The 18,913-nt window shown below is 45.6% G+C and overlaps 1 protein-coding gene across 11 annotated transcripts in view; it reads left to right on the top strand.

Moving 5' to 3' along the window:
* Positions 1-18,913, top strand: part of LOC144682644 (LIM domain-binding protein 2) — a 607,375-nt gene that overhangs the window by 101,719 nt on the left and 486,743 nt on the right. The window contains exon 1 of one of the 11 annotated variants that reach the window (XM_078545222.1): positions 1,320-1,357. The exons of the other annotated variants lie outside the window; for them this stretch is intronic. Coding sequence (XP_078401348.1) covers positions 1,335-1,357 — 23 coding nt within the window. The 5' untranslated portion in view covers positions 1,320-1,334. Of the gene's footprint in view, positions 1-1,319; positions 1,358-18,913 lie in introns of those variants that run through there. 11 annotated transcript variants of the gene reach the window in all.

Raw genomic sequence — 18,913 nt, 5'->3', positions numbered from 1 at the left:
ATTTCAGGTCATTGGTAGGACTATACCTGGAGTACTGTGTACACTATTGGTTTCTTTACCTTGGGAAGAATATTTTTGCCTTAGAGAGAGTACAATGATAGTCCACCATACTGGTTCTGGGAAAGAGGGGTTGTCCTATGAGGAGAGATTGAATAGGCTGTGCCTATAATCATTCGAGATTAGAAGAATGTGCGGTGATTTCTTGACAGGGTAGATGCTAAAAATAAACCTTTCCCTCTAGAAAACAGGGATCTCAGTCCAGAATAAAGCATCTGCCATTTCGGACTGAGATTAGGAGAAATTTCTTCATTCAAAGGGTTATGAATCTTTGGAATTCTCTACCTCGGAGAGCTTTGGATGCTCAGTCGTGAGTATGTTCAAGACAAAGGATGATAGATTTTTGGGTTCTCAGGAAATTAAGAGACATTGGGGTAGTGTGAGAAATGGAGTTGAGTTCAGCCATTATCTTGTTGAATGTTGGAGTACATTCGAAGGGCCAAATAGCCTACTCCTGCTCCTTTTTTTTGTATTCTTATGTATATTTCCAATGTGGGGCCCTGGCACCTAATGCAGTGCATTCACAGCTGCTGCCTCAGCCTAAGCCAGTCTGACCTTTTCAGAGCCCAACAGTGCTGGGGTAAAAGTATTCTTCAACTACCACTAGAAGCACACAGCCTGGAGGAGGCAATCATTCCCTTCATCAGATTTCAAATGCTTGTGTTCAGCTGAGACCTTTCAAGAAAGTAATGGGAGAATTTTCTCTGAATATAACCCCTTGACGTAAGGATGATGGTTGGAAGATTTATGACCAGAATTTAAAGGTCCAGTGCAAATGGGATGCAATCCCAGCTGAACTGAGATTGACTTATGTTCAACCCTGGGCATAAGTGCGGTATTGGTTCTATTCAGCCCCAGGAAATTTGGACCAATGGGTCTAGAAATGAGGTTTTTTTCAAAAAATGATGGATATACGTATAAAATTCAGAACAAAATCAATTAATGCTGTGCTGATTGCATTAAACAATGTTATTTGATTGTACTTCACTGTGCAACATGGTGTGTTCCCAAATGTATATAAGTTTCTGTGTAAAATGAAAAATGATTACTTTTTTATCAAGTTTATACCGATATGAGCCACTGAGTGGAGCTGGCGATCCAGAATATACCTGCCTGAGTTTTTTTAGTACTGTTGTTTCATTTCGACAGTTCTTTTTTTGTCAAAAATTCAATTGGCTAAGATTCAAGCCAGTTATCACCATTTGGGTTATTCATATTTTTGAGCAATTAATTGCCATAAATTAAATTATGTTGCTTATCATCCATCCTCAAAACACATGGCAATGATTGCTGGAACAGGGTAAGTACAAACAGCTACATATAGATATTCACTGTGGATCACCAACAGTAGGACAACAGTTTTGGCTGCTGAGTGACATTTCTGGTCACTTCTCTAATGCCTAGGGCAATAGATTAACACTGCAGACCTTGACTGAAACGTGTATAATTATAATAGGATTGCAATATTAGTCCTTGCTTCAATGTGTGTGAAAACTGTTCCACGATTATTTAATCTGCTGATTCAAACCTTGATCTTTGTACTGGATTCCTGCTGGAACCTATTATGAAGGAGAGGAAGGCTTGAAGTGGATCAAAGTGTCGTGGAGCAATTTCCACACAGCACTGAAGACAGGAGTAGAATTTAATTTTTGGTGCTTAGGAAAAAGCTCTTCATATCTTTTCACCTTTTGATTCATAATATTTACTTTTATTTGAGGTTTGTAGAAGGTTACAGATGCGATCAAGTAAGTACTATTGATGTCAAAGACTGGGGAAATTGTTGCTCACTTGAGGTCGCTGTAACCTGAAGAGAATGGATAATCTTATACCACCAAGATTGTGGCCTGTATTTGTATTTATTAAACTGTTAGTCAATCAAAAATATATGGGTAACAAAGAGGAACACGATTAGAGACCATGTGACTCATTACGCACGTCCTGTTGCCTATAGAACAGTCGGTAGCAAGGGCACATAACCCACTCTGTGTGGTTCTTTAAACCATGTGCCATGCCGTGCTGCATTGAAGTACCTTTGTAAAAACTGAGAAGTAAAGATTATCTAAATATATATAGAGACATAGTAGGAGCCTTACGAGAGTTATAAAGATCATGCTTCACCACAAATTGTATGTCAAAGAATATTGAAGTTTATAGATTTATGTATACACATTGTTACGACCAGGTTAGGAGGAGTGAGCTGACTCCTCTCTTTGTCCTACTCCTGAGTTGTCTATAACAGAGTTTGAATTTTCAAAAACATGTGATATTGCCAATTCAGTATGTATTTAACTGTGTGTAGCTCAGTTTAAGAATTAAGCCAGCCAAATTCCCTGGGTTAACAAGTAAGGAGTTAGTTTTATTACCAAAACTCACTCAGGTCAAGAAGTTATTAATAAAAGGTTCCAAAATGTAGAATATGTCCAACTTCCCACTAGTGTAAAAATGTGCGCACAACTTCCCAAGTCATGCACAAAAGAAATAAAACTTTACCGAGCATCAGGTGTTAAAACTTGGCCAAGTAAAAAAAGGAGGTAAAATCAGAAAAATGATTCATGGATTGTCCGAATGCTTTTTCGCAGCTAGAGAGAGTCACTGTCCACAGTGGCTGCTGGTATTTTGGTTTATCACTGAAGCAGCAGTTCTGCAGTTATGGCTGGTTGATTCTCTTTTCTCTTGAAGATGTGGTGTTAAGGTGGAATCCTCCTTTAAGAACTCTCAGTTTACAGCAATGAAGTCTTTTGCTGGGTTTTCAAACAAGAAACAGGGCTCAGTTTTGTTGAGAGAGGTTTCAGAGAGAGGGGGTAAGGCTGTTGCCCCTACTATCCTCATGATAGTCTCTGTCTGTTAGTTCAAATCCAGTTTATTTTACACCAATGGATCATGTGACCTCTCTTTATTTTCAATCTGGTGCTTATCTTAGCCATTGTCTCTGAGAGCCCCATTGACTCTGTGTCTCCTTAAAGTGGCTTGTGACCTTCACAAATGTAACTTAGTACCTGCTATAGACCAGTGTCCTTTGTTTAACACAAAAAGTTTTTAAAATAAGTTTAAATGGGTAGGATTTTCCCTTCCGTGGACTAAGCGCAGCGGTTGGTGGGAGAAGTGGATATTTCCCCGCTGACCGTGATGGCGCGTTTTTGCGCCCGATTGTCTGCCTCCCGCCTCATTAAAAATGCGTCAGCTGAAAACATGCCGTTTTTAGCCAGCAGGTGGCCTGTGATTCACTCGCCCCGCCGTGACCTCGGCGGACCCTTGCTCTAGGCACCATATTTAAACTGCACCTGCACAGAGCTTTCAATGTTTGCAGCCCATTACTGCTCCAGGTGAGAGATGGCCCCAAAAAGCAGGAAGAGTGCAGCCCCCAAGTTTTTCTAGACGCTTTCGAGGCCTGCCATGACCCTGGGGATGGCTGGCCAAGGTCCAACAAGGTCACCAGCCAGGCTTGGGATGAGGTGTCCGTGGCAGTGAGTGCCACTTCAGCTTGCAGCAGAACAGTGATACAGTGCTGCAAACGGATCCATGCAGCCAGCGTAAGTCAACCTTCTTATTCTTCTCAGCTCACGCTCTGACAGGCTCCTCACACATTTGCAGGTTGGCAGTGCACAGGAATCTCACACACCACCAGCACAAGGGACACCAACCACTCACTGTCCCATACACAACCTGACATCTCCATCTGGGCTCACATCCTGTGCTGTTCACGCCCTCATGCAGTACACGGTTCCACTCAACACCCACACAAGGCAGGCATTGTTATCATCTGGCTTGGCATGCTCCCTGCTCACACACTCTCCATCTGTCTTCATGCAGGCCAAGCTCGCCCACAATAAGAGGGAGAGGTCCTAGACCGATGGCAGGATAACAGAAATCAGGGCCCTCACCCAGTATGAGGAGTGTGAAGTACACCTGGCTGGAGAGGACTGGGACCGTGCCTGCGGCGATGGTGAGGTTGGTGGTGCACACCCAAGTGAGGGACCCTGCACCAGCTGCTCCTTCAGACAGCCAGACTGTGAGTGCAATGTTATGTCCTGATGCCTGTTGCCATGCAACATAAATATTCTGGGGGCTATCATTGACCAGAAACTGAACTGGAATAGCCATATAAATACTGTGGCTACAAGAGCAGGACAGAGGCTAGGAATCCTGCGGTGAGTAACTCACCTCCTGACTCCCCAAAGCCTGTCCACCATCTACAAGGCACAAGTCAGGAGTGTGATGGAATACTCCACACTTGCCTGGATGAGTGCAGCTCCCACAACACTCAAGAAGCTTGACACCATCCAGGACAAAGCAGCCCACTTGATTGGCACCACATCCACTAACATTCACTCTCTCCACCACCAACACACAATAGAAGCAGTGTGTACCACCTACAAGATGTACTGCAGGAATTTACCAAGGCTCCTTAGGCAGCATCTTCCAAGCCCACAACCACTGCCATCTAGAAGGACAAGGGCAGCAGGTAGATGGGAACATCACTACCTGGGAAGTTCCCCTCCAAGCCACTCACCATCCTGACTTGGAAATATATCGCCATTCCTTCACTGTTGCGGGTCAAAATCCTGGAACTCCCTCTCTTAACGGCACGGTGGGTGTACCTGCACCACATTGACTGCAGTGATTCAAGAAGACAGCTCACCACCACCTTCTCAAGGGCAAGTAGGGATGGGCAATAAATGCTGGCCCCGCCAATGAAACCCACACCCCACGAATGAATAAAAACAAAATATCTCTACTGTCTTTCATAGACCTTATAGCCAAGTGCCTGAGGGACTCCGTGAGCATTCACCCACACCCGCCACCAGCGCAGTGACCCATGGTGGGACCTAGATCTACAGCAGGCTCGGTTTCACAATCTAGTGAGTGCAGCACAGAATCTGGTCCACAGCAGGTGGAGGCAGGGACATCCAAGGTCACCAGGCCTCGGAGGACTGCTGGAGGCCAGGATTCTGCTGAGTCCCAGTCAGGTGATGAGCCTGTGGACTTCGTCTTAACACAGAGTTTAGAGCAGCAGCATTAGACACCGTAATATTAGGCAGAGTTGTCAATGGCATTCCACAGATTGCAACATACAATGGAGGGGTCCATTTGCATTTGAGGTAATTGCGCCAGCATGCCAGCGCACCGAGGTCAACACTGGTAGGATGGCGGCCGCCATGGAGACCTTGGTCCAGTTTACAGTGCCAGTGCCGCTGTAGGAGTTGCACTCCATCGCTGTAGGCATTGGTGGCATCTACCAGTGGCTATGCAAAGGGGACCAGGGCACCTCGATCTCACTCCAGCTGCCCCTTCTCCTCAAGGAGTCAGCCAGAGGCCCTCAGGCACCCATAGGGATGAGGACCAGCAGCTGGACACTCCAGGGCCATCCACCCAGGTGACTCCATGAGTGTCTGGCCAATCCGAATTCCCTCTGCCTGTGGCCCCATCACCTCCAGCCCCACAGGTCGAAGGGGGTGCACCTGCCCCACAAGAGGAGAATTGTCTTGGTCCCCAGAGGACACCCGCCAAAGTCATCACAAAGAACAAGGCGTAGCAGTCAGCAGGCTGCCTCCACCTCCGCTGCGGATGTGGGGGATGCATCAAGACGTAGCAAGAGGTTTAGGAAGATCAAGAAATATTAGGAGCAGAATGGTGGCATGGTTGTAGAATTGCACCCATTGCACATCTCTTGTGTATGCCTCCTCTGTGTGCTGAGTTGTGTTGTGTTCAATCAGATGTCACACCATGTTCCCTCCTCCCACTTATTGTGGATTTTGCATCATGTGCCTCTGGTCGATGTTGTGTGCACAGTGTGCACATCACAGTGTGCACATCACAGTGTGTGCCCCTTCTCAGTTCGTGATGCCTCACCCTCAATGTAAAGTGTGCTCGCCATGTGCATTGCAGGTTCAACTGATGTTCATTCTTAGCTGTTAAGATGGAGTCATGTAGTCCCCAGATTTCACCTCTGTGTGATCTCTCAAGCTTCCACCCAGTGCATACAGAAAATGACGGACGCCCTCTTTACCTATGCTCACAATTACGTGCACTTCACTAGAGATTAAGCTTGTCAGGACATCAGAGCACTGGACTTTGCTGCTATTTCTGGATTCCCACAGGTGCAGGGTGTTATCGACTATGTTCATGTGGCTATAAGAGCTCCCTGGCAACAGGCAATGCAATACATCAACAGGAAAGACTTCCACTCGCTCAATGTGCAGCTGGTCTGCGACCACCAGAAGCACATCATGCAAGTTTGCGCGAGATACCAGGAAGCTGCCACGACTCCCATACCTTGAGGAGATCAAAGATCCCGGATATCTTTGAGGGACCACACAACATCCAGGGTTAGCTCTTCAGTGACAAAGGCTACAAAGGAGGTAGCTGATGATGCCCATTTGACAGCCACAAACTCCTGCTGAGGGAAGGTACAACGATGCTCACTCTACCACACAAAGATTGGGGAACAGACCAATGGCATCTTGAAGGTGCGATTCTGATGCCTCGACAGATCACTCCAGTACACTCCCTGGACAGTCTCACGAATCATCGTGGTTTGCTGCACCCTGCACAAACTAGTGCTGTCAAGTGGGGAGAGGACTTGCCAGATACCGAGAGGGGAGGCGATGGCATAGTGGTATTGTCGCTGGACTAGTAATCCAGAGACCCAGCGTAATGCTCTGGGGACCTAGGTTCAAATCCTGCCACAGCAGATGGTGGAATTTGAATTCAATAAAAATTCAATAAAAACTGTGAAACCATTGCCGATTGACCAGGCCTACATGTGACTCCAGACCCACAGCAATGGGACTCTTAATTGGCCCCTGAACAAGGGCAATTAGGGATGGGCAATAAATGCTGGCCGATGAGGAGCACATGGAGAGGGATGAGTGCGATTAGGTCAAGGAAGCCGAGGCTGCAGAGGAAGAAGCCATAGCACCGGCCAGACAAGGCAGATGTGCACGTGGGGCACTCATAGCCAACAGATTCCACGAGGAGGGTGACGAGTAGCAGTGCTTATCTTGTCGGACCAGTGCCCTCCATGATGGGCCCACATCACCACCAGCGTGGTTAGTCTTCTCAACCATCCTCTTAATCTGAGATTAATCACCATGTACCCAGGCATGGGTCCTTGCTGAGTTGAGGTCCCAACTGCACGAGGTTGCTCTGACACCACACGACATGAGGTGCTGCCTCTTCATGCATCTCTCCAGCATCCCAGTCGCTGAGGCAGAGTTGCACTATAGTCCTCAGTGGACTCATGGCAGTATTCCTTCAGTCCGACAAAGCACCTCAAGGAGATTCATCTCCATCAACAGAAAAACACCTTATGCGTCACTTCAATGGTGATGCTGCGAGGCTAGACTTGGGCCAAGGCAGGCGAAGACATTCAACAGGCGTTAACACTTGTTCAAAGCACTCAGACCTCAGGGTTACCTTAATCTCCATTACATTGAGACCCTCCACTCTCAGGTAGTGATGCGGGGCTCCAGATAGCCTAACCTTTCAATGGACATAAATCACACATTTGCCTGACGGACATGAAAAAGCCTCCTTCTCGATACCATCAGTTTCCCATAATGGTCAGCCCTGGCCCTTGTGACCTCGAAAATGCTGACACACCATGGAGCCCTCAAGGCTCCACTTCATTGATAATAAAGAGCACACATCAGCTGCATTACATCCTAGCTCATAGCCCACTTCTGCCCTGAGCATTGTCTTCCCATCAAACTAACATATGAGCAATGAGATCATGCTCAATGTTTCCATGACCGCAACACATTGCCATATGAATGTAGCATCGCTGAGCTCGGCGAGTGTTTAGGGGAGGGGAGGCTAAGCAGAATGAACAGGCCAGCACTACATTCCTCTTTGACGCTAACCTTGTGGGCGCTATGCAGACAATTCCAAGGTGCAAAACGGTTAAAGCTGTAGCGATGGACAGAGCACCGACATATTAAGGTGGGAAGATGGCACACTTACTGGTCAGCTTAGCAGATGTACACTTGTAGAGACGACAACGCACAAGGCTGGCAGGAGCGTACATGCCCTCTGAGTATGGGCTTATAGATTCCAAACCCTCATGGATGACAGCCTGGAGTTCAAGGAAAGATTACCTTTCTCATGCGCATCTACATCTCCCCTTTTACACTACACCTTCACCTTCCCTGCAAAGAGCCACTTGCATCGAAATTAAGAGCGGCAGTGACTTTCAGAGCCACTGGCAAAGGATGTCCTCCCAGTTCCTGCGGCGTCAGCTCATGGAGAATATGGCAGATGTGAGCCACCAGATCCCTGGACATGCAGCAGCTTCGACGACACTGTCTCTCACTCATCTGCAGGAAAGACATGCGCCTTCTGTAAACCCTCGGCCTTGAGAGGCACCTATGCGCAGAGTTTCTGTGAGCCTTATCCTCTGGTCGAGGGGGCCCTGCTGTCTTTTGCTCATCAGGGTGAAACTCCTCCCTTTGGCAAGCCTGGCACCACCATAGCACTCGTTTCCCCCCTTTTTCCTGCCTGCATGCGCTGATGCAGGCAACATTAAATGCACCCTCCATCTTCCTGAACGTTTCCCCTTTGCAGGAACATTGAAAGAAAGACATGACTGAATATCAGCCTCCAAAGGTTCTCGTTCTGTCACTGACTTGTGAGTGACTGTGGATTCAAGGGTTTGATTACAGTCTAGGTACCTATTAGCCAATACAACCCATCGCAATAACCACTCTCAGTGTCACAGTATGGATCCTCCCACCCCTGGCCCCATTTCAGTAGACCTATTGTTATGAGATGGATTTGGCCAGGCATAAGGATGTCCTGCATTTATTTGAGGCAATAAATTACTCATTCAGTAGACTCTATAACTACATCTTTTGGAAAACACGAGGGCTCATGCTTTTTAAGGGGATGAGATTCTTTTTGGGAGGCCTGGGAGTTCTCATCTCTGATCCTGGCAGCTGCAAGGTTCTGGGGTGGGGTTTCCAAGAGGCTTCTCCTCTTTCTCTTTGTTTTTGGAGTCATTATCCCATTGGGGAATTACCACTATTGGTACAATGGGTTATTGCAGGGAGATTGATGATTGGATCACATCAGAATTAATCTCGCATGAATGCGCTATTACATTGAAGGCTCTAGATTGCCTCTGTAGTTTCTGAGATGCTCCTAACATGTCTCAGCTGTGCATTCCTCCTCAAGTGGTAATACAGATTCCAGATGGGTATGCCTTTAATCAGCTCCCCAGTGCTGTGATCCACTCCTCCCAGAAGCCAAAACAGTCCTCCCCAGCAGTAATTTTTCTTGGATTCACTTTCTGCTGTGCCATTGAGGTTCTAAGATGGTGGTCCTCGGGTTTTATTTCCAGACCAGCATCGACCCTCCGTGTGTGACCGTAGAAATCCCTCTCATTGTCCTGGAGGAGCATAATGTTCAGGTTTCCCTCCCTCCTATTACTCAGTCCTCCTCCTGTAATCCCATTGTAATTGTTGTTGATATCCCCTGAGTCGTTTGAGGTGGATGTACCTATGCCCCATGTAGACCCTTACCCCACCCCATCTTGAGGCGTACTGTACTGTCCCACAGAGGGAACCCCTCCCCCCACCTCCCGCATCATGAGATTATTGAGTGCCTGCCCTACACTACCCGTTCCCAATCTACAGGCTGTAGTTGCCTCCCTTGACCGACTCTACCATCTGTGGCCGTGTGCTATGCCAGAAACCCCCCGAACTGCCATGCGTGAGGTGATGACCACGCCCTGCACATGCTATGACTGACATGATCTCACACACACACACACACACACACACATCCCCCCCGCCCCCCCAGGACTGGGACAAGGACTGTCTTTGGAAGCTCAGCGATGTAAACTGAAGCGCTTCTTCACTTGACAACCCTCCCACTCTGACCCCAACTCGCTTATGTTTTTCTGTAAGAGATTGTCTCCCAATTCTGGCCCATAGGACGCTGCCCCCTCCCCAGTCATGTGCCTGAGTGCAACCTTCCCCAGTCTTACCCCCCACAACCCGGCGCTCCCACCGCTCTGGTCATGTGCCAAAGTGCACCCTTCCCCAATGTCTCCACCCACCCCTCACCACGCCCCCCCCCGCCCCCCCAAGTCATGTGCCTGTGCACCCTTCCCCAGTCTTCTCTCTCCCCGCAGTCAAGCCCTTGCCCTCCAGCCCCTTCCCTTGCCTCTGTCCTGTCTTACTTCCCTGCCCCCAGTCAACCCCTTTCCCTTGAGCCCCTTTCCCTTGCCTCTGTCTTGTCACACGCCACCCCCCCCTCTCCCCAGTCAAGCCTTTGCCCTGTAGCCCCTACCCTTGCCTCTGTCTTGTCTTCCCTTCTCCCTCTCAAGCCCTTGCCCTGCAGCACATTACAACCCACCCTCGCCTTAGTGCTGGTCTGGTATATAGAGCCATACCTCTGTAACCCCCCTTTGAAAGTGAAGTGGTGCTGCCTGCAAAGCTGGTGCGGAGCCTGAGGTGCTGCGAGCGCTGTGCAATGCAAGGTAAGCGAACAAACCTCGAAGTCATGAGTGAAGTGCAGGCCGCCGGGTGCATGACGCTTATATGTGGTCGTGAATCATGCCGGTTTAATTAGAAGCCGGCCTGGCCTTTTGATCCATCATGGGGACATGATTCCGGTGAGCTGCCTTGGTAATGAGCATTCACGATAATCAAATGTTTTCAAATGGCGATATAGCATGATGGGAGCGGGCGATCGCAACTTATTTTTACGCTGACGGGAAACTGACTTTTTCCCTCCCGTGATATTTTCCCCTCTTGCCCGGCATTATGCCTGCCTCGGGCAGGACTGGAAAATCCCAGCCATTAATTCTGTTCTCTCTCCAACTGCTGAGTGTTTTCCACCATCTTCTGTTTTAAATGTCATGTTTCCAGCATCCCTGCAGTTTACAATAATCTCTCCTCTCCCATTCTCTCCCCAGGAAAGGTTATACACGAGATAAAGTTATAAAGTGATGAAACTAAGAAGCTTATGAATCTTGTATATTAGGAGTGAGTCACTTGTGTTGGGTTTAAACATGTGACTTACTGTCGATGTCAGAGATTACTAAACATCGCCTATTATTTTGAGAAAGGCTGCAATCTACCCAACTCCTTGATAAACCTGATGCCAACCATTGCCCTGAACCTTTTTTAATAGGTTGTTCCCTATTGCAAGCATGGTCTAACTGCCTGCGGATCAAAGCACTGGATATCAGGCATTGAGGAGCACAATGTCCTTCTGTTCCCAACTTCAGTGTAGTTTTGCATGAGCCGTGCTGAGGCCTGCTTCACTCACCTTACCTGCTCCTTCAAGAGCTTCTGGTGCTGTTATGTGCCAAACCATGGTGTGTACAAACTGTGAAAGTGACAAACATCAGTGGTGCTGCTGCTGTTTCATTTAGCACTGTGCACGCATGGCCAGGGTGAGGAGGCGATGGCTGAAGGAATTTTTAAAAAATCAGAAGAACAGATAGACTTTATCGGTGATGGCATTGGAAGTGGAAGCCAAATTGCTGTTTGGATTGTGTAAGTGGCAGTAACAGCACTGTGGGTGTGCCTACACCACATGGACTGAAGCGGTTCAAGAAGGCAGCTCACAACCACCTTCTCAAGGGCAGTTACGGATGGGCAGTAAATGCTGACCTAGTCAGCGATGCCCACATTCCGTGAAATAATTTTTTAAAAGTATGAACGTGTGGTACAGTGTATTTTTGGTAGATTGCTTGAAATTTTCTTGTGGGCCTCTGGTTGAGAACTTCTGGTCAGGGGCCAGTTGACATAGCGGCTGAATTAGTCAAATTCTGCTTTGTTTATGTATTAAGGTAGAAATTTGCTTGTGTCATAAACAGCATGCGTTCAACTGGCAGGCCCGAAGCTGGTCCAAAGTTGGGCCTTAAGCCTCATTGACATTTAATGTGCAAGCTGCCCGTGAAGTCTTTGAATGGCAGATTGCTTGTCTTAGCGCAGCGACTCAAAGGAAAGTGCAGTGGTGGGCCGGGGGACATGGGGGTGACCATGGCAACTATGCAGTCAGGGAAACTCTCCTGCTCCTCCTTTAAATATTTTTAAAGATTTGCCGTTGGTCGCTGAAGAGTGCAGAGAGGGACTGCCCAGCACCTGCTTAGCAAGTCACAAATGAATTTCCTCGTGGCATCCTGAACCAGGTGTAAGGCTCCGAACTAAAATATGCTTGAGGCCTAACGCCTGTTTTAGGCAGATGCCTTGAACGGCTAAGAAGCTAATCTGATGAATTTGACAGTGACGCAGGTAGGGTGCAGGCTGTTTCACTGCTAAACTTATCGATGAAAAATGGGTAAAACACGTATGAAAATTTGCTTCATTATCTTTATCTTTAATATATGAAAAACTTAGGATTCTGCACACTTCCTGTTCCCTATTTCAAGTTCCTATGTTAACATTTAAATTAGAAATTGCCTATGTAAACTTGGCACACTGTATTTATCCCTTCCTGTTAGTGATGGCAGTGTAGGATCAAAGTTGTGGATATCTAGCTCCTCAGCCTGTACTGTAGAGACACTCTTATACTCCAGCCAACTCTGCGTCTCTGTTTCCCAAGTTGTTAGTTATCTAACAAAAGTTAGTGCAGTTTATTAAATGGGATCAGTTTTTGAGTTCAAGTGGCTGTGATGATGCACTTATTTAGTTTTTTTTTGATTGGAAGCTGTGGAAGTTACTTATTTTCAATGGAAGAGCAGTTAGAAAATGTCCAAGAGCCAGAAAATAAATTCCATGAAGGGCTGATTAATTTTTTTTTTGTTACTTTCTTGAATTGTATAACATGAATCTTGTTACAAAATCGAAGATGTCGGCCAGCAGTTAATGATTATTTATTTTTAAAGTTACTTTTGTTTCATTACTTAAACAAGAGAAGTAAGTAATAAAAACAAAATAAGACGTCTGCTAAATATTGTAAAAGTATGAACAATACCTGCGGTGTTTGACAGTTAGTATGCAAGCTAAGGAATTGTATTGAAGAGAGCTGGAAGATGCAATTTCTGAGAGTGCCAGCACCATTTAGCATAGCAAGACTGAAAGATAAGTAATGGTAAGAATGGACAGTGTATTCTTAGCCATTACCAGACATGGCCAACATGGAAAAACATGGCACTGGTGTTGCAAAATAGTGGCACAGGAAGTGTGGACGCATACAGGGCTGTATATATTATTAGAATGTTTTTAACAAAAACCTGAGATGCCAGGGACTACCCTGTTGACTTAGCCAATTCATGCAGTGAGTAGTTGACCCATAAAGACCAGGAAGGCTCCAGTTTCAATACATGGTCCAAGCTGAATTAGTTGATCTCAGTTAGGGAGTAACAAGTGTCTCCAGTATTACTGTACTCGGGGGTGGGGGGATCGTCCAGGGCTTCTGCTCCTGATTGCAAGACAGCAACCCCTGATCGAAGTGCATGTGTTGGGTGAGGACCCCTGGCTTCACATTATATCTTCCAAATAAAATATAACAAGTAGGTTTAAGATGTATCATGATTGATATACCTTTTTGAAATCATTTTGTTATAACACTGGCAGGAATGCTTTCTAGCTTCACTTTTCAAAAACTGTTTTGCCGTTTTCCTCTTTTCATTTTTTTTCTCCTCAAGTGTGTGACTACTACTGGCGATGGCATCACAAGGGATGTCAGGCCTCCAGGACTTCACCCAAGGGCCTATTAAATGATCATTTAAACAGGAGAGGGGGAAACCTTCCTTAAACGTCAATAAATAACTTAAACTTTGTCCCACAAGTCGAATAACCCAGTGACCTGTCTTGGGTTACCAGAGAATATTAACCCTTGTTCATTTATTTATCCTCATCATGTGTTAGGCAAAAATCACTGGATAAAGCTCCCTTTTGAGAGATTTGCTTACTGAAGTACCATGACAGCCATGGTACATTCCACTGTTCCTTCCTCAGTTATTCTTCTCTTGTTAGATGTGGAATTTTACTGTTGTTTAATACTCAGAAAAGGTCGTATCATTTTGTTTTCACTTCAGAATTGTTCTTTGTTTTCAACCACAATTTTGTATTTTGATGACATCTTTACCAGTGTTGCTGAATTGATTTGTTTTTTAAATTCACTTTTACAGCTGTGCAACATGATACTCCAGCGTTCTTTGACTTGTAAGAATCTGCAATAGTTTTGCACCCATGATTTCTGAAACAGTAACTTTTTTTTAACAAATGCATTAAGGATAAAAATTTGTAGAGACTGTATCTAAAATGTCCTTACATGTACTTCTGGGGGGGTCAGAGGTTAGCACAGGGTGAGTGAGATTTCATGTCGACATTTGTAAAGTTTACCCGAGAGACTTGCTGATCTAAGTTGTAGTATCTGGTGGCTTGCCAACTAGTTGCTGGACACTTTCTCATATGGAAAGGAGGAGGGAAAACTGATGGCTAATTCACTTAGAGCTGTTCTGAGACCTCCTGATGGTTGGTTAATGACTGACATTGGAAGAGATTGTCCGTTTACCCCCCTGGAAATGGAATCCAGTAGGGTACCAGAAAGGAAGGGAAAAAAATCAAAATAAAACAGAATGACAGAAAGGCATTGCACAAAAGTACTAGTCTTTGGCTTTCAGTACAGAGAGCTTCCTAGGATTGAATAGTACCTTGAAATGTTCTTGCCTTTTTTATGTTTGATTGTGTGAGACATTGAGAGAGTATGCAGTTAGTGAGAACATGTAATATTATGCAGCATGCTGTACATGTGGCCCTGGAATAAATCAATATTGTTTAAGATCATAAGGGAATGGTTGTGCCATTTGGCAGAACAACATTGTGATATTTCTAATTCAGCAGGAAGCAGGTAAAATTAAATGTGGAACAAACAAGTGGTGGGGCCATTGGGATTCCCATCTGGGAACTACTGTAATGCTGGATTAGTTGAGGAAGGAAGTCCTTGGAGAATTTACTTGACATTAGGCTGAGATACCCTGAGTATTGATGTATAGTGTTTGAGCCAAAGCATTGAATTAACATTGGCGTGAAGTTTTGTATTTTCTTTTTTATTCATTCATAGGATGTGGGCATCGCTGGCTAGGTCAGCATTTATTGCCCATCTCTAATTGCCCTTGAGAAGATGGTAGTGAGCTGCCTTCTTGAACTGCTGCAGACCCACAGTGCTGTTAGGAAGGGAGTTCCAGGATTTTGACCCAGTGACAGTGAAGGGACAGCGATATATTTCCAAGTCAGGATGGTGAGTGACTTGGAAGGGATCTTCCAGGTGGCGGTGTTCCCATATGCCTGCTGCCATTGTCCTTCTGGATGGTAGCGGTCGTAGGTTTGGAAGGTGCTGTTGGAGGAGCGTTGGTGAGTTCCTGCAGTGCATCTTGTAGATGGTACACACTGCTGCTATTGTGCACCGGTGGTGGGATGAGTGAATATTTGTGGATGGGGTGCCAATCAAGTGGGCACATTTGTCCTGGATGCTGTCAAGCTTCATCAGTGTTGTTGGATTTGCATTCATCCAGGCAAGTGGGGAGTATCTCATCACACTCCTGACTTGTGCCTTGTAGATGGTGGACAGGCTTTGGGGAGTCAGGAGGTGAGTTACTTGCCTAGCCTCTGACCTGCTCTTGTAGCCACAGTATTTCTATGGCTAGCCCCAGTTCAGTTTCTGGTCAATGATAACCCTCAGGACGTTGATGGTAGGTGGGTGGAATTCAGCAATGGTAACGCCATTGAATGTCAAGGGGCGATGGTTAGATTCTCTCTTGTTGGAAATGGTCATTGCCTGGCACTTTTGGCGCGAATGTTACAAGCCTGGATATTGTCCAGGTCTTGCTGCATTTGGACATGGACTGCTTCAGTATCTGATGGGTCGTGAATGGTGCTGAACATTGTGAACATCAGCAAACATTCCCACTTCTGACATTATGATGGAAGGAAGAGCGCTGATGAAGCAGCTGCAGATGGTTGGACCTAGGACACTACCCTGAGGAACTCCTGCAATGATGTTCTGTAACTGAGATGATTAACCTCCAACAAACACAACCATCATCCTTTGTGCTAGTTATGACACCAACCAGCAGAGATTATTCCCCCTGATTCCCATTGGCTCAAGTTTTGCTAGGGCTCCTTGATGCCACACTCTGTCTAATGCTGCCTTGATTTCAAGGGCAGTCACTCTCACCTCACCTCTGGAGTTTAGCTCTTTTGTCCATGTTTGAACCAAGGCTGGAATGAGGTCAGGAGCTGAATGACCCTGGCGGAACGCAAACTGAGCCATAAGGCCACAAGACCATAAGACGTAGGAGCAGAAGTAGGCCATTCGGCTCATCGAATCTGCTCCACCATTCAATGAGATCATGACTGATCTGATAATTCTCAACTCCACTTTCCTGCCTTTTCCCCATTACCCTTGATTCCCTTACTGATTAAAAATCTGTCTATCTCCACCTTGAATGTACTTAACGACCCAGCCTCCACAGCCCTCTGTGGTAAAGAATTCCACAGATTAACTATCCTGAGAGAAGAAATTCCTCCTCATCTCTGTTTCAAATGGGCGACCCCATACTCTGAGATTATGCCTTCTGGTCCTAGACTCTCTCACAAGGAGAAACAACCTCTCAGCATCTACCCTGTCAAGCCCCCTAAGAATCTTATATGTTTCAATAAGGTCGCATCTCTTTCTTCTAAACTCCAGTGAGTGCAGGCCCAACCTACCCAACCTCCCCTCATAAGAAAATCTCTCCATACCCGTGATCAATCTAGTGAATCTTCTCTGGACAGCCTCCAATGCCAGTATATCTTTCCTTAGATAAGGGGGCCAAAACTGTTCACAGTATTCTAGGTGTGGTCTAACTAGTGCCTCGTATAGTTTTAGCAAGACTTCCCTATTTTCATACTCCATTCCTTTTGAAATAAAGGCCAACATTCCATTTGCCTTCCCTATTACCTGCTGAACTTGTATGTTAGCTTTTTGTGATTCATGCACAAGGACTCCCAAATCCCTCTGTGCTGCAGCCTTCTTCAGTCTTTCTCCATTTAAGTAATATTCAGCTCCTCTATTCTTCCTGCCAAAATGCATAACCTCACATTTTTCCACATTATATTCCATCTGCCATGTTTTTGCACTCACTTAACCTGTCTATATCCCTCTGTAGACTCCTTGTGTCACCCTCACCACTTGCCATCCCACCTATTTTTGTATCATCCGCAAACTTGGCGATAGTACATTCACTTCCCTCACCTAAGTCATTAATATATATTGTAAATAATTGAGGCCCAGCCCTGATCCCTGTGGTACTCCACTAGTTACAGGTTGCTATCCTGAAAATGCCCCCCTTATCCCAGTTCTCTGTCTTCTATTAGTTAGCCAATCCTCTATCCATGCTAATATACTACCCCCAACACCATGGGCTTTTATCTTATTAAGTAGCCTTACGAATGGTACCTTATCGAATGCCATTTGGAAATCCAAATATATTACATGGTCAGGTTAGTACTAAGCAAGTGCCACTTGATAGCACTGTTGATGACCCCTTTCATCACGTTACACATGATCGACAGTAGATTGATGGGGCGGTAATTGACCAGGTTGGAGTTGTCCTGCTTTTTGTGTACAGGACATACCTGGGCAATTTTCCACATTGCCGGGTATATGCCAGTGTTGTAGATTAATGCCGACTAGGACCTGTACAGATACTGGCTGACTGCTATTCATGTTGTTCTATTCTATTTGTTAACGCAGTGCCTATTAACTTTTACAAAGCTTTCAAAAGGATATGGCAGCCTAATCTTTTTAAAAGATGGCCTCGCTTGGGACTCAGAGCCATTGGTTCTCGAAACAGTACAATCTCTGGGCTATAATAACTAGCTGCTCACCATCCTATTTTAACACCTCTGTGAGGCTTTCTCAGTGAAGTTAATGTGGTCCATATTTGCTCCTAGTAGCTTCTCGATCACACATTAAATGTTGCCAGGAGTGAGGTTATTTTGCTGATGACAGGCCAAATGGCCTCCTTCCATGACATTATAACTGTGACATTAACTTCTAGACAGTGGATAATTCCATCTGGAAAAATTAGGGAAGACCAAACCAATAGACATTGGCTGAATTCAACAATGGCAGACAAACGGCATGAGAGGACGAAACTAATAATCATGATATCATAACCATTTTTCCCAATGGTACCAGATTGTCTTTCATTTACAAGTAAGCGGCAGTTAGGTTTAAGCAATGAATTTAATTACTCTTTCCTGCTACTGATGATGTTGCGGCATCTCAGTTTTGCATCTCCCAGCTCTTCAGCCTATATTGCAAAGAAATTCTTATGCTTCAACCAACTCAACTGCTCTGCTGCCTAAATTGCTATACATTTTGTTACTTAACAATGATGGGCTGGATCCTGCTGGAATTGAGCATTCAAGGCATGATCCATTTGTTAGAGATTTTTCGCCACCCTAAAACTCAATTTTTTTTATGTTGTTAACTTGCTGGAAGTGTGAGCTGATAACAGGGCAGTGGGGAACCTGGGACCTTAGTGAATAGTGGGACCAAGAGTGTATCTCATTAACCAATGGGATTGTAAGGATTGGGAAAGAAACAGTTAAACAACTGAATGTTATGGACAGGAGGGGATTTAATTTAAACAGCCCTGATTTCTCCTCTCACCACCCGTCCATAAACAGAAAGGTATTTTGATTTTGATTTCATCCTTTTTTAGGAGTGACGTATTTCCCAACCCCTCCCCAGTTTTGGTATGGTCCAATTTCTATCAATAACCCCACAGCAAACTCGAGATAGGGTAAACTCAAAGGGTTAGTTCATTTGCACACACTCAAAATGTGGGAGGGGTGTTGCTATGTAGCCCCCTGTGCATTTATACAATAAACAAAGGATAGAGAAAGAA

The sequence above is a fragment of the Cetorhinus maximus genome, chromosome 1 (genome assembly GCF_964194155.1).
Source record: "Cetorhinus maximus chromosome 1, sCetMax3.hap1.1, whole genome shotgun sequence".
NCBI lineage: Eukaryota > Metazoa > Chordata > Chondrichthyes > Lamniformes > Cetorhinidae > Cetorhinus > Cetorhinus maximus.
This window is presented reverse-complemented; position numbering and strand designations above follow the sequence as displayed.